Source organism: Camelus ferus, chromosome 15, assembly GCF_009834535.1.
Source record: "Camelus ferus isolate YT-003-E chromosome 15, BCGSAC_Cfer_1.0, whole genome shotgun sequence".
Classification (NCBI taxonomy): Eukaryota; Metazoa; Chordata; class Mammalia; order Artiodactyla; family Camelidae; genus Camelus; species Camelus ferus.
Window position 1 is genome coordinate 16,443,389 of NC_045710.1, and position 16,210 is coordinate 16,459,598.

Consider the following 16,210-nt stretch of genomic DNA (forward strand, 5'->3'; position numbering starts at 1 on the left):
CATCTCCAGACATTGCCAGATATTCCTGGGGTGGGGGTGGGGGGGCAAAAAATTGCTCCTGGTTAAAAACCACTGCATTAGAAGAATTATACATGTATGTGCACCTGCACAAAAATAGGTAACTTTTTCTTTTTGTTGCAGTGACATAATTTTACCACCTCTTCACATGCCTTCTTTTATTTGATCATCATAATACTTTACTAAAAAGAAACTGAGAATTAGAAAGATTAATTTGGTTTCAAAGGGTACATCACTGGTGAGTTATCAGAGCCCGGAATCAAACTCAAATATCCTGGTCTCTGTATAGGGCTCTATAATAGAAAGAAAGGCTGCCCAGGGCAACCGTTTCTCCTATCAATTACAAAACCTCCACTCTCTTTATTTACTTCCCTCTGCTGAGCACACCTCTTACAAGAAGGTTACCCAAATTATCTGTTTTTATAAGGCCCATTTTCCAGAAATGCTTGTCAGCTACTATCCCTCCTCCTGCCATCTGTGTCAAAGCCATTATTACAAAAAAAAGGGACAGAAGCCAAACAATGTACTCAGAGAGAAAGTCCTTGTGAGGCCTTTTCTGGAACCTGTGTGGTGAATATTTCTTGCTGCTTTCATGGATAGGCTCTAATTCTCAGAAGGACCATGTCACAGGGGGGGCAGGAAACCTCTGCTGTTGGCTCCCTGGTGATTAAAGAATAAAATCCAAACTTGGTAGCTGGCACTTAAAGTCATATTCTGTCTCTCTTCTCCAGAAAAAACCTGCTCATCTTTCAGGGCCCTGCTTATGCATCTCCTCTGAGGATTCTCCAGAAGGCATTTTCTCTCCCTCACCCTCACCCCTTTGGTTTAGGTAAGAACCAAATCTGAAGAATAATATCAGAGTTTTCTGATAAGCAATGGAAAACAATGGACCCTGGGAAAAAGCTTGACTTATAGAGATTTATAGGAAAGTGAATATTTCATAAGAGTGTTTGCCAAGTCTCTAGCCCACAAGGGACTCAGATGGAGCTTCATAGATGGGCGGAGTCCTCCTTGCTCCTGAGAATGGTCAAGTACAGGGGTGTCAAAAAAACAAGGAGTCTTCTTGCCATCTTATATACCCCCAGCCTACAAAGATAGAGACCACTTCCCCTTTCATTGGTCTGCCGTAGTAATTTAGGCTGTTCCAACAATCAAAAAATAATTTAATGGGAGCCAGCAGCCAGTCAAGATCTGTCAGAATGAATGAAATATATGCCCAGCAAAATAGAGCAGCTACAGGAAACAAATGAAAACTTGAATTTAAAAAACAGTTGAAAAGATTCAGGAGTACTACAAAAATATTTCTAGAATTAAAAAAAAAGATTTCCCAATTAAACAATTCAGTAAATGATGTTTTGAAGGGGATGGTCATTATTGAGACCTGAATTAGTGGTTTAGAAGATTAAGGTCACAAGATATGTCAGGCAACACAGCAAAACCCTAAAGAGATGAGCATTCATAAAAGGATAAGAGATTTGGAGAATAAATTCTGGAGACCTCACCATGAAAATAACAGGAGTTTTAGAAAGAGGAGGACACTATATATAAAATAGATAAACAGGTTTCTTCTGTATAGCACAGGGAATTATATTCAATACCCTGTAACCTATATATGAAATATATGTATGTATATTATATATGTATCTATATGTATGACTGAAACAGTATGCTATACACCTGAAATTGCCACAACATTGTAAACTGACTACACTTCAATAAATGAAATAAATAAAGAAATTTTTTTAAAAAGAAAGGAGGAGAAATGGATGAAGATGACACAATAGTTAAACAAGTGATAAAATAAAAATTGCCTAAACTGTAGCAGATTCTACAAATTGAAATGGTTCGTGGATTTAAAGGATGGGTTGACTAAAAAAAACCACATATCTGTATTTTGTAAAATTCAGGAGATTGAGGTATAGCTCAGTGGTAGAGCACTTGCCTAGCATGCATGAGGTCCTGGGTTCAATCTCCAGTATCTCCATTAAATAAATAAATGAATAAACCTGATTACCTTACCCCCAAAACAAAACAACAACAAAACAAAGCAAAACAGAAACCTATGGCTATATGCTGTGAAATTCTTAGTTCTATAGATTTCCAAGTAAAAAGAATAAGTTGTGTACAAAAGATTAAGAAATCAAAATGGCATCAGGTTTCCATCTGCAATCTGGAAGCTAGAAGAGTAGACTTACCATCTACTGACCAGAGGGAAAGGGCTGCAATCCAATAATCCTGTATCCAGCTAAGTCAGGTATTTTTTTCAATTTGTCAGGGCTAAAATACATATATATTTGAGAATATGCAAGAGTTCAGAAACACATGACCCAGAGCCAGAAAGAGAAAGAAAAACGCCATATGATAATCACTTATTTGTGGAATCTAAAAAAAGGGACACAAATGGAGTACTTACTATTTATAAGTGTAAGCACATTTGACTGTCAAAAAAAAAAAAAAAAAAAAAGAGAGAAACACATCACCCGGATCCACCTGTCAATACTTGAGTCAAGGCTCTAACCAAATAACAGCAGATGGAGAAGAAACAGTTGTAAACAACAAACTTTGCAAAATATATAGAATTAAACTGATTAGATTAAAATTCATAGTGGATAAGGGTGGATGGGGAGTATATATGAATGCTAAATAAGAACTTTTAAAATGTAAGAAATTACTGTGAGGGCAGTTCTAAATAATAATCAAGCACTCACTGTACTAAAATGTCTCTGCAAAACTCGAAGTTGAAAGATGCTAATGATCTTACCTCACTGGTGAATGCCTTGGTGGGGAACACTTCCAAGGGAGGAGGGGATACAATCTTAAGGGAAAATAGGTTATATTTAGGAGAAATGTATCTGATTATGAAAGTTGGGAAATGAACAAGAGAACATCCAAATTATCAAGGTGGGGAAGTGGAAATGGTAGCCACTTAATAAAGCTGGCAAAGGAAATAAAAGGAAAAAGAGAAAAATGTTTAATAATAAAATGAAAAATAAAATCAAAAGCATAGCAATCATTACAATAAATTTAAACAGATAAATTCTCCTATTATGAGTCAGAGATTGCCAGATGACTTTAAAAAGGTAAGATCTGTAAGGAAGATATAAAAATTATGAGCCTGAATGCATAAAACAATAAAGCTAAATTAGAAATTCAAAGATAAATGGACAGAAGTGTAATCATAGTGGAAGAATTTAGTAAATCCCTTTCAGAATTTGAGTGATATAATAGAAAAAAATCAATGACACAGAAGAATTGGGTAGTGCAATCAGTAAACTTGATTTAAAAACCTTGCAAATAGAGTATGTCTATTTTAGGTCCATTGAACATTTATAAAATTAATTAAGTACTTGTCACCAAAGAAAAACCTTAACAAATTTTAGAAAGCAAGAATTTTACAGGCCATATTTTCTCAATCATATGTTGATAAAATTAGGAATAAATGATAAAAAGAGGATACTTTGACCACCTCAGAAATCCCTTAAGTATTTGGAAGAAACACATTCTAAGATAACCTTTGGATCAAAGTGGGTACTACAAGGGAAATTAAAAGGAGGTGAGGGAGAATTACAAACTATGTAGAAATAAACCAAAGGAGAATAATCTTAAATATGTTTGAAATGTGCTCAATATTAAAGAAGAAACATGAAAAATGAAGAAACTAGATATTCTTAAGTTAGCAAAGTAACACAAAATAAACAAAAATAAACTGAAAAAAAGAATGAAAATAAGAGCTGACATAAGTAAAATAGAAAACAAATAAACAAAACGATAGTCAAGATAAATAAATCCAGAGGCTAATTCTTTATAAAAACCAATAACAGATGAACTCTATTGTGAGTTGGATTCAGGGAATAAGAGAGAAAGTATGAAAGATTTGGAATGAGAAAGGAGATATAACTACAGATACAGGAGTAGTTTAAAGAAGAATAAATTCAAATTACACATAACTTTATGGCAACAAATCTTCAACCCTAGAGAAAATGGAGGATTTTCCAGCAAAATTACTTCTCCCAATGGGAGGTGTGTTTTCCCCTCACCCCATTGATGTGCTTGGCCCTGTGACTTGCTTTGGCCAGTGGGATGGGGCACAAGTGACAAGGACATGGTCATTTTCCATCAGCCTTCTTGGCCTCCTACCGTCCACAGGTGGTGTCCTTCAGCTTGTCCCAGGATGACGAAACGTACAGAGCAGACCTGAACCCAAACTACTGTCTGGGACTAAGCCCAGGAGAGCCCAGCAGGGCCCTGCATAGCCGTAAGCGAGCAAGAAATAAACAGTTGTTGTTATAAACTGTTAAGATTTTGAAGTAGTTTATTTTTGTAGCAAAGGTTGATTAATAAAGACAAAAATTTCTTTTAAAAATTAGCAAATGGAATTTAGCAATTTATCAAAAGTAATGTACTATATGAGTATACATATAAAATCAGTATTAGGAAATCTGTCACTACAACTCTAAGATCAACAAATTGGAGGAGAAAGCATCAGCCCTTGCCAGCCTGTGGTGGGCAGAGAAGAGGCAGTACAGGCTGTGGGTGGAGGATGAAGAAGTTGAGGGAGCCCAAGGGACCCCACAATAGCCCTCCAGGCTGAGGGTGTCTGATAGGGTAGAGCTCCTATCAGAGCTGGGGGACAGGTCACAATACATGGATGTGGCTGTGCTCACTGGAGGCTTGCAGCTTCCCAAAGAGGCAAGTTATGAGGTCTGTTTTCAGATGGGGAAACTGAGAGTCAGAGGGGTAAATGCCTTCTAGGGTCACAGAGCTTGTCAGTACAGAGCAGTTGCTGGAACCCAGGACTCGAGTCAGGCTGTCTCATCAGCACTTTCACCTGAAGGCTTCATTGAAGGGGGAGGAAAAAGGACAAGTGGAGGGAAGGAAGGACATGGAAATAGCTGGGCCAAACAGGAGGGAGAAGAAGGTATTGCTACAAAGTTGTAGAGGAACTTATGAGGTTTCCCTTGGTGCAACACACACTTTCTCCATCTCTGGGTGCGTGGACTTCCCAAAGGATCAGCAAAGAGGTCTGCTGGAAGCCCCACAAACATCCCCTGCCCCAACCCCTTTGTTTTGGTCAAAATATAAATTTTGGGATTGGGTGGTGATTTTCAGATGACTGGTTGCAATGGCAATATTACGCAGTCCTCCACATCTCTGGCCTCTTAAGCGTCTCCTCAAAGGATCATGTTTAAGCAGGACAAGCAAGATCTGTGCTGGCATGGGGTGGAAGCATGTGTCCCAGAAACTCAAATGTTGTAAGGGCACAGCTGCTGCTTATCCTGAAAATTAAATCGGAGTGGGGAGTAATCTCTGCCAGATGTCCAGTGGGCTCCTAGTACCTCTAAAGGGTCCTGTGCAGTTCTGCTGAGTTACCTTAAAACAGCAGCTTCTCTGGTAACTCAAGCCCAAACTTGGGCAGCCCGGCAGCTCAGTGATAACTCGTGGTTCTGAAACTGTGTAAAGGCTGACACTCCCTGGAGGAGCTGGGCCAGTTCACTTCTGGGTACCATGCCAGTCTGTGCTTGCAGGACTTTCTCTGGGCTCTTCCTCCTCTCTCTCCATGAGCACCCCACCCTGAGAATGGTGGGGCAGATCCCAGGAGTAGGGACTCAGGAAGTCTCTAGGAGAGGGAAAGGCTTGAAGTAAGCTTAGTGGAGCTGCCTCTTTGGTTACCTGCCCTGGCCATTTTCCTGGGCAGCCATCCATATGGCCCAGGGCCCAAGACATTTCTTATTCCAAGCAGTGGTCTTCACACTTTTTTATTCTCAAACAGACAAAAAGCAGTTTCAAAAACTATGTGTCCTCTCTTAAATATTCAAATTGATATCTAAAATATTTCATCTTAAATTTAAGTAGTGCAAAAGATATGACTTCTGGTCATAAATACTGACGTTAAAAACTCTTTTGTCAGGCTTTTAAATGTATCAAGTGGAATACAGATTTAAGAGCAATTTGTTAATATAATCATCCACTAAAAACTACCCAATTTATTCTTTAACAGCTGTTTTAAAATTTCATTTTTATTCTAATACTTATGTCTTCATTTTATATAAGAATTATATCCTGCTATATTTTATGCTTTATTGATCATTCTCATTTGCAGCAAATAAATATATGTAACCTGACATTAATGTAAGAATTTACTTTCTGTGACCATAGGGCTATAAGTGTTAGACTTCTTCTGGATTTAATTATCATTATAATATTAATGAATAACTGATCAAAAACATTATTTTGAATGATTTTAATGTTATTTAAAGTATTATTTTAACTATTAATAATTATAGAACATAAAAAGTAAAATTTTATTGGACCATTGGTGGGCCTGAATTTTTCCAAATAATTACTATATCTGTGAATGAGTGTTAATTATTGCTAGGATGAAACTATGCTCAACATTAATCTCTATTTTTCATTTTTATGGACAAGCTGTGAGAAACTTAATTTGCATAAATAAGATGGGAAAAAAGAGATTTCATTATAGGAATGTCAGCCAGTTGTTTGAATACCTTTGAGTTATATGATAGAAACCATATAATGATCTATCATCAAAAATTATTTTCAGTGATCTATTAGTTGGCAACTTAATTGTGTTGAAAGCAAAGATTTGGAAACCACTCAACCTGTAAAGGATTAGTTATCCAATAATAAGTGTCATTCCAGTTCTCAGTTTCTGGGGTTATACCAACAAAGGTTTGCAAAGATTTATCAAGTGATTATTAATTATATCTGCTGCTTTTTCACTTAGAGGCACCTTGTTTAAATTGATATACTCAGGAGGATATGGAAAGGAAAAATGTTAATCCCAATACACTTTTGCTAAGACAGTTTTTTGACTATATCCTTTTACTGTATCATGTGCTGTAGGTATATTTTTATTAACATCTTGGAGCTGTAGACTTAACCCACTTATGAAAAATATCAGTGGCAAAGCCGGCCATCATTGTTAAACTAATCAGCCAAATCAAATTACTTTCTGTTAGAAAAAGTTTCTCATTTTTCAAGTAATCGTGTTAATTCATGTCCTCATGACAGCTGTTTTGCTTCTGAATTTTAAGGGACATAGATAAGACATGGAGTCTTCCTCTCCTAAGGAATTAAGATACAAAGATTTTCACTATTTCTCAGTGATGCTCTTTTTGCTTTATTTTCATGGAACTCTTCTCATATGATGTATTTTTGACAATAGAGGATGGAAGAGGTCATTAAATTTGAGAATATTTAGAAATTTCCTTTCCTTTGGCACTCTGCAGTTCTTATACTCCAAGCCAAGCATCACAGAAAGCTGGGGCTGGATGACAGTAGGACTTTCTTTTGTAGAAAGTTTATTAGGCAGTTGGGGAGGGGAGGTGGAGAAGAAGAACTAGCATTACTTCTCAATCATAGCAGGTAAATTTTAGGAAAGTGTGTATGGAAGTTGAGGATCTGGAAAAAATGAACCCCTTAAATCCACTCATGCCTGTATGTGCCATTGTGAACCATGGGGCACAAATTTCCCTTGTCTGGAGACCTCTGTTTCAGATCATCTGCTCCCTGGACACCTGCACAGGTACTGTGTAGCTGTCATCAAAAGGTCACTTTTATGGGTCTCTTTGAGTAGCTGAGCCCAGCTGGAACTTTGCAGTGGGAATTATAGGATGAAATTATAGGGCTGTCTTAAATAGGAGGGCTCCAGACACTGAGGCAGTGCTTTGATGAGACTTATGAAAAAGGCTCCCATTAGGCACCCAGCAGTGCAGTGTGTGTGTGTCTGGCAAATGCTGGTGAGTAGCCAAGAGGTTTCATAATGGCCTTCAGTATTTCAGGTATCACCATGATCCAGGGGCAAACCTTCTGCCTTGCAGGCTCAAAAACCCCAGTTTGTCAACATGTGGAGAGTGGGTATATAGTCCACATAACTAAGTTGTAAAGTTCAGATGTCAATGTGCTAATTTACAAGGAGAAATCATTGGCATGAGGTCTGACCCCAAAATCAATAGGTAGATCTACATGGAAAGTGAAATGGTGAGCAAAGACTCAGGACAAGATGAGATGATTGAGATGAATTGAATGCTTACTACTAAATCTGGCTAAGATAGAACATACAGCCACCTATATACCATGGTAAAATCTTGCCATTAAGACCAGAAGTGATATAGTAAATATGTATTTAGTCTTTGTACCTGTTTTCTGGCACAGAGCTTTGAAACTCCTGGGATTTCCTGAGTGATAGGAGTGTGTTTTGTTATTCATGCTAATGAGATAACTCATGGTGGGGAGTGAAGGGCTACATAGCTTCAGGATGGGGCCAGTCACTAGAGGATTAGATTAGAGGGTTGAAATTTTTAGCTTCAACCCCTGATCTCTGGGGAGGGGAGAGGGACCAGAGATTAAGTTCAATCATGTGGCCAGTGACTTAATCAATCATGCCTACTAATGAAACCCCAAATAGAAACTCTAGAATGAGGTTTGGAGAGCTACCTGGTTGGTGAATTGATATTCTGGGAGGGTGGTTCACCAAAGCATGGAAGCTCTGAGCCCCTGTGCCCTACCTCCAGGACCCTGCCCTAAGTATTTCTTCCACTTGGCTGTTCCTGAATTGTATTCTTTATAATAAAACTGTAATCATAAGTATAGCACTTTCTTGAGTTCATTGAGTCATTCTAGCAAATTATCAAACCAAAGTGGGGTCAAAGGAACCCTCAAATTTGTAACCAAGTCAGAAGTCTGAGTAGTCTGGGGACCCAGGAGTTGTGGCTGACATTTGAAATGAAGGCAGTCTTATGGATCTGAGCGCCTTAGTCTGTGGGGTCTGCATTAATTCCAGGTAGTTAGTGTCAAATGGGATTGAATTGTAGGACATCAGTTGGTGTCAGAGTTGCTGCTAGAAAATACCAGACAACTTGAATTGTTTGCTCAAGGTTCCTCCCATCTTGAACAGCCCAGCCAGCATTTGCTCCAGGGACTCCTTGTCTAGGCTTCCCTGGCTGATCAGCTTCCACTTCCTATGGTTACACATTCCTTCTACACATATCATTAGGTTCAGATGTTCAAGTGTTGTGGGCCTGAGCACCATTTTTTGCATGTTTCTGCTCTAGTCCATTTTGTTTTGATGATACAGCATAATGTTAACCCAGAGCATTAATAGCCCAGCCTTCTGTTTAGCTCTTGGCCTTGGCATGCATGGCCTCCTCTGGAGTTGTACCTAGAAGTCCCCAAATGCTTCCTGGCTTATCCTGTAAACCTCATGAGTGTCTCTGTATTGTACATCTCTATATTCTACAGGAGCAACTGTCCAGTGTCACTATGATTTAGCACTATCTGGATTCAAATAGTAACCTGCCTCTCTGGTCTCTGACTCAGCCAGTTTAACTGGCTGCATTTCCTCTCATTCTCATTTATTGGGGCACTTGGGAAGACAGCCTCAGCCCCAATCCCACAAGCATAGGAAACTGATGAGTTAGAGCTGAATTACATACACCTTCCTCCCTTCCCCCCCCCAAAACTCCCTCCCAATTACCTTTTATAAACCATATAAAACTCCTTCTCTGTTAACAAAACAACAAAAACTTCAGAGAGCTATAAATTTGCTCTGAAATTCTACTTTCAGACCTAAGGAAATCATGAGACACAAAGAATTATGTACAAGTTATAAACTACAATGTTATTTATGAAGTGCAAAAGTGGAAATAACCTAAATATCATGTGATATGCAATGATTAAAAATATTTTCTGAGCAATTTTAGTGATATTCAAGGCTTCATAAATGAAAGTGAACAGAGTGGGTTGTCAACCATATGTATTGCTGATCTAGGTTAGGTTAAAATGTATATATTATGAACACTGAAAAAAAGCCTGGAAGAAAATAAAAAGTATCAACATTAGTTTTCATTTAATGTGAAATTATGAGTAACTTACTTTCTCAAGTTTAGGTATAAGTGTGTATTACTTTGTGTATACCACAGCACTGCTTGATGGCCTGTGTGACCCTGAAGAAAGTCGCCTTTTCTCCTTAGGCCTCATTCACCTTTGCAGTTTCATTTATCAATCTCCCATATATACTACTTTCTAGCCACATTGAACTTCTTACCATTCTTTTCACACAACAGGAATTTGCATATCCTGTTTCTTAGACCTGGAATGCTTTTCATTCTCTTCTATCTTTACTTATTCTTCCAGAGTCACTTCAAATATATTTGCAGGCTCCTGAATGAAGAGCTGGTTGCCTCAGGTTTTGTGCTTTATAGTTCTCTTTTTATATCTGTTACAGCATTTATCGTCTGGTAATGGACTCATTTGTAAATTTGTTTTCCCAACTAGCTTGTAATCCCATCTGGGGTGGGATACATATATTATTTACTTTTGTATCACCAGTACTTAGCACACAGTAGGCTACTCAATGAATGCTACATAAGTGAATTTTAAATGCTTTTTTACCTCTTGTTCAAAAAAGAATCAAGCATCTGAACAGATAAATGAATGTATGGACTAGTGGTAAGGTTGACCACCAAGAATAAATCTATAGTTCTTGACAACTAAGCTCAGAAAAGAAGTAGTATTGAAAGGCTATTACACAAAGCCTGAAAATGGGAGAATTTTATAAACACTAATAAGAGACACCTTGCCCAAGACAGCATGCTTTTAGAATTCAAAAACTGCATGATCATGTCAAAAATTGCCAGTGGTCTGTGGTATTCCCTCCCCAGGGACACTTGGAGGGTGTACCAACCAGGCTGGCCTAAGGTTGCTATTAGGAGAGAGAAAGAGGCACATGTCCAGGAAGGATCAGGGCAGAATCCTGAATTTTTGAAATAGGTTATATAACTCTCCCCCCATATTGTTCCAGCCATCATCTAGGAGGTGGCCAAGAGGAGATGAACTCTTTCTGGGGAAGGTTGCATTCACTGACCATACTAAGTTTTGTGGACTACAAGGAAGTGAGGGAGATGGAGTCAAAAATCTTTTTGAGTTGATTTTTGAAAAGGTCTTTCCAATGCTTAACAAAATTAGATACCTGCAGATGGTGGGGAATGTGGAATGTTCATCAGATACCTTGACTCCTGGCCCATTGTTGGGTGGCCTTTGCATCAGTTCCCTTTCTCCCCAAGTCCCACAGGGGTGATGTGGACCAGATGGTTGCGACAGTGCAGGGTGAGCTGCACTATAGGACTGGAACATTAGTTCAGGGAATTTACCTTTTTTATAGCAAGTAGTAAGCACGCTGGCTCTTTGTTCTGAAGGGAGACGTTACTTCATTATTCACGGTTGCTTCCTGCAGCATAACCCTGAAATAGCCTGCATGAAGAGTGGTGAGGGCCTTGCATTCTTGGTATACCCAGAAAGATGTGTGGGAATACAAGGGATTCATGGAGGAGTCTCCCAACAGATATGCCCTGTGAAACTATTGGCGCCCTCCCATTCATGCCAATAACCAACACTTAAAAAAAAAAAAAGAAGAACAAGTAAAGTAGATCAAATAATTCCAATTAAAGAAGAGGATCTCTTGAAATAAGAAAAATTGCTTCCTCAGCTCATTCTTCCTTCCAGCATCTTCAGCCTAGTGTTTTTCAGCCATAGCATAGGCATTAGTTTTTTCTTTAAGATCTGTAGTTTTCTTCTAAAATCATTAAGATTGTCTTTGATCATCCTCTGATAACTTAATTTCCTTTTCTTCTTAGATAGTCTCCTGAAAGGCAACAGAACATGGTGATTATTTGTGAACAGTATATTATCACAATATGATTCATTCATTCATTTTTTTTATCCCACACACATTTGTGAGTGACTACCACATGCTGGGCACTGTGCTAAGTACCTGGAGGTACAAGGATGACTGGACAGTTAAGACCTAGTTCCTCCCTCCCTCAGGGAGTTCACTGTCTAGTAAGGGAATATATATATATTCCCTTTTATATATATATATATATATATATATAATGTATGTATAATGCTCCTAAAATCCTTCATAATGAGAAGTTTTAATAGTCGTAATTCTGTATTTCCCAAGTTTTCTATAATTATCAAGTATACTTTTTAATAAACATAAATGTAATTAAAAGGAAAACAAGTGAAGGAAATAAGAAGTAAGTGATGAGATATGAGACAGGTAACCGGCTCTGAGTGATGAGATATGAGACAGGTAACCAGCATCATCCATCCCTCTGAGCATCCAACCACTTCCAAGATAGTCTATCCCTTCCCAGAGCAGTGAGATCTCAGTGGAATGATGTCAGCCTTGTCCTTCTAACTACAACACATTCTTTGGAGTCTTTTGTGGCTTTAAGCACTCTTTAGTGCCAGCCACAGACTCTACATTATAGTGATCATGAAACTTCTCTGGTCTTCTCCACAGGAGACCTGGGGAATTAGCCCTGGGCCCCAGCTGATAGGATAGAATCCGGCTTCTTGACAGCTTAATTGCCCATTTTCCTAGCCTTATTTTCTGGACACCTTTAATTAGATAATTAGCCCTGATATAGAAGTCTCTGTTCTGCCTTCTTGCTCCTGCCACACTCTACTGAAACTGAACCTGCCTTAAATCCCAACACCTGCTCAGGAAGGGTCCTTGATGGTTGTACTTGCCTGTTCCTCTCAAGTTGGAGTTCACCCCTTCTGTTAGGTGCTTCCTAAATTGCATCTTACCCATGCTTAGTCCTCTTTGCTCCTAGAATACCTCATTGCCAGCTGTGTAGCATGGTTTATGACAATCCATGCCAGGGAATTATTTATGACAACTGCGAAGGTCTATACATTTGTGTGTGTGTGGGGTGTATAATTTCTGTGATGTAGTTACTTTCTCAATTAATCCTTTAAGATTCAGCTCTTTGAAGCCCTCCCTGATTCTGCTAGGCAGATGTCATTAATTTATTTGTTCATCAAACATGTGTTAATTGCCTACTCATCATTAGACACTGTCTCATCATTAGACACTGGAGATAGGAGGATGATTAAGACAGAATTCTCGCCTTCTAGGGGCTCACAGTCTAGGTAGATAAAGGACTGTAAGGTAGGTAAAAATATAAAAGTATGCATAAAATAGCACAGTGGAGAGAAACTCAAGTTCTTACTTGGTTTTCAGTGATGATTAGGAATTTGCCAGTTGGATCTGAAAGGGTAAGGACAGAAAGGGAAGGTATTTCAGGCAGACAGGAAAGCATATAGAGAGACATGGAAGGCAGACTTGACTTTAACCCGCTTTGACTTCCTAGCTCATTAGGATAGTGCAGTGGATGTGGAGGTTATCACAGGATTTGCTGAAAGAATGAAAGAATGGCTGCTTTCCTCACTAGCAGAAGTAGAGGCTTCTACTATTTCAAAGGAATGTTCAAAAACTCCAACAGGTTTTTTTTTTTTTTTAGAAATTTAAATTTAGATTAAAAAATCTAAACACAAACACAGTTTATCATTTATTAAGCTCAACTCTCAGTAGATGAAATTTCCCAGTTCTACGTTAGATCTTTATTCAAAAACAGACATGGAAGGAGAATGCAGTGGACACCAACAAGTTGACTGCCTGGCTCACAGTAATTTCTTTTTCTGTAAAAGGTCCTTTTATATAGGGTGGCCCCCAACAGCTACATCTCTGCTTTTTCACCCTGCCCTCCCAGATCCCCCAGCTGACTGATATAAGGGTAAACCATATGATGCAGATCAGGGATCTAAAAGAAACTGAGGTAGCATGCAAAGCTTGGCCGTGATACCACCAGGAAAGGAGACATTTTGCAATGGGATGGAACAAAGCTGATCTTAGACTAGAGAAGAGTTCCAGTAGTGTTCCAGTTTCTGGAATCCATCTCCCCTGTGGCTCAGCTGCACTCCATCCTTCCAGTGGTTTTAAGGAGCCCCAGAATCCTTCTAATAAATTCCTCCTTTCTGCCCTAGCTGATTGGATTGGGTTATCTGCAGTCAGAAGACTTGACTACGGTAGGGAATAAAGACAGGCATTGAGAGAGACTTACCCAGCTTCTCTGTGGCTTCCACACAGACACTAGGATACATGCCCTCAGTGTAAGTTGCCACCAGAAGATACAGCTGGGTCTTCACAACAACGACACCAGTATTTTCCTGGATCAGAATAAAACAGAATGCCGTTCTCTTGGTTCCAATCACAGGACTAGCAGTAATGCTCCAGCCACATTTTTCACCATTTCCTGACTTCTATATTCATAATTTAATTTTGGACTCTCCATTCTTTTTCTCTAATTTAGTTGTCTTTCCTCAAAAAGTTTCAGACTGCAAGAACAGCATGTATATTTTGAAAAAAGTTTCCCAGTTGATTGTAATATACCCCTATCCCAATGAGAACAACTGATGTCATGGAAAGGAAATACATTTTGGAATTATATAGCTCTGGGCTTGAATCCCAGCCCTCCATTTTCTGCTGTATGATTATGGAAGAGTTATTTATTTAACCTTGTCAAGCCTCAGTTTCCTCACCTGTAAATGAGGCTACTTAATTTTTAATGTGGGTGAAGTGTGCCTAACCCATAATATAGGGCCATCCAGAAATGTGACTCTCATCTCTTTAATTCCTTTAAGGCCACAGAGAACCAAGAGAGGCCTTAAGCACAAAAATGATACCACTTTTTGAAAAAAGAAGAATGTAGAATATGAAGGATGAATTGTAGTGGAGAGGCACAGTTCAGGTAAGGTTCAGGTGATGAATTCTGGAATGAACATTTCTCAAATTTAGGCTTCTCTGTCAGTACCTTCTTTTACATATGCCTTCCTGGCATTAGACTGCTTGCTATCTCAAACACTGCCATTGCAGTCATGGGCTTAGCCTGTTTCAGAGATAGGATCAGGAAGGGCACAGAAAATTGGAGTCAAATTCTTAAGGTTTTTAACCCAGTTGTCTTCAAATCTGGAACACTCACATTCTTAGCATAAAGAGAATACTCATCTGCCCGGATACATTTGTAGTCCTTCTCCTTGAAGTACAATCCTTCTCTTCTGGCTATCAAAGGGTTCTTGGCGAATCCATTAACAAGTGTTCGGACATCACGGGGCATTACCTGCAGAGGTTAAATAGACTAGAAGTTGGTATACTGTGGTGGGCTGGTGAAATTTGGCCCAATACCAGTTTTTGTAGGCCTGCAAGCTAAGAATGGTTTTTACATTTTTAAGTAGTTGGGGGGAAAAAAACCCAAAATAATACTTTGTGATGTGTAAAAACTATATGAAATTCAAATTGCAGTGTTCATAAAGTTTTATTGGAGCACAGTCATACCCATTCTTTTATGTATTGCCTATGGCATCTTTCCCATTACAACTGCAGAGTAGTTGTGTAGTTGTGATGGAGACCATAAGGCCCAGAAACCTAAAATATTTACTATGGACCTTTACAGAAAGTTTTAAACTCTTACGCCCAAACTCGTTTTTTCTTACACTGAATCCTGGTGATGCTACACAAAGGCTCCGCTCCTGGAGTTTGATGAGGGCTGCACTGTCCACATGTTTCGTTCCCAGTAGGGTATCTAACAGTAAGTTCTGCAAATGGCTCATGCTTCCTCTGAAAAAGGCAACTGCAGTTGAAATGATCTGCCCTGGCTAGTTTTTAAAAGGCCTGTGAATACAAATATCCTTAAGACACTCTGGACAGTTTTAATGTCAGCACATGCTCTTTGAAAAGATAAAGAGTGAATATGGCGGTCCATCATCTAGCGTCCACCAGTACTTGAAGAGGAAAACAATCATAGAACGTCAGTTCAGCGAGAGGGTTATGAGTTTGGAAAATCACAGCTTTGTCAATGGTTTGCATCATAATCATCTAGGATTAAAAATCAAAAATAAAAAACCTGACGAAATGTAGAACCACTTAAATAAACAAGACTAAACAAGATATGCTGTGTCCACACGTTCCTTTCCCACTGACCAGCATCAGCACCAACTATGGACACTGGTCAACACTCCATGCGACTAAAAACATCCTTAAGGTACTCAAAGCGACATTCGCGCAAGTTCTCAAGTCTTCTTGCACCATCCTTCATTGGGACACACTCCACAAACACTCGTCCTTCCAAGGGACACTGAGGCAGGTGCCTCTTGCCCACCACACCCTTCGCGGTGACTTGGCCCACGGGGGTCTCCCTGAATCAGGGTTACTGAGGGCGAGGGAGGGGGTTAGTGTCCACTGGTTGGCTGGGGAGATGCACAGGAGGCACAGTGGGCTGGGGGAAGCGCGGTGCGCCAGACCTGAGGGAAGACACTAGGGTAT

The 16,210-nt window shown here is 39.2% G+C and overlaps 2 protein-coding genes across 2 annotated transcripts in view; one reads left to right on the top strand and one right to left on the bottom strand.

The window, feature by feature from the left end:
- Window positions 1-16,210, top strand: part of FAM228A (family with sequence similarity 228 member A) — a 62,939-nt gene that overhangs the window by 6,797 nt on the left and 39,932 nt on the right. The window lies entirely within an intron of this gene.
- Window positions 10,511-15,498, bottom strand: PFN4 (profilin family member 4). Its single transcript, XM_006192709.3, has 4 exons — window positions 15,382-15,498; window positions 14,871-15,008; window positions 13,953-14,058; window positions 10,511-11,680 (listed from the first exon to the last, which is right to left on the bottom strand). The coding sequence occupies exons 1-4, from the start codon at window positions 15,496-15,498 to the stop codon at window positions 11,652-11,654; spliced, it is 390 nt and encodes a 129-aa protein (XP_006192771.1). The 3' UTR covers window positions 10,511-11,651.

Excerpts from the sequence above, each read along its gene's own strand:
- PFN4 (XM_006192709.3), bottom strand. The coding sequence starts at position 15,498 with ATGAGCCATTTGCAGAACTTACTGTTAGATACCCTACTGGGAACGAAA. Across the intron at positions 15,009-15,381 it reads TAGCATCACCAGGATTCAGT|GTAATGCCCCGTGATGTCCG; the intron begins GTAAGAAAAAAC and ends TAACCTCTGCAG. Across the intron at positions 14,059-14,870 it reads ATTCTCTTTATGCTAAGAAT|GAAAATACTGGTGTCGTTGT; the intron begins GTGAGTGTTCCA and ends ATTCTGATCCAG.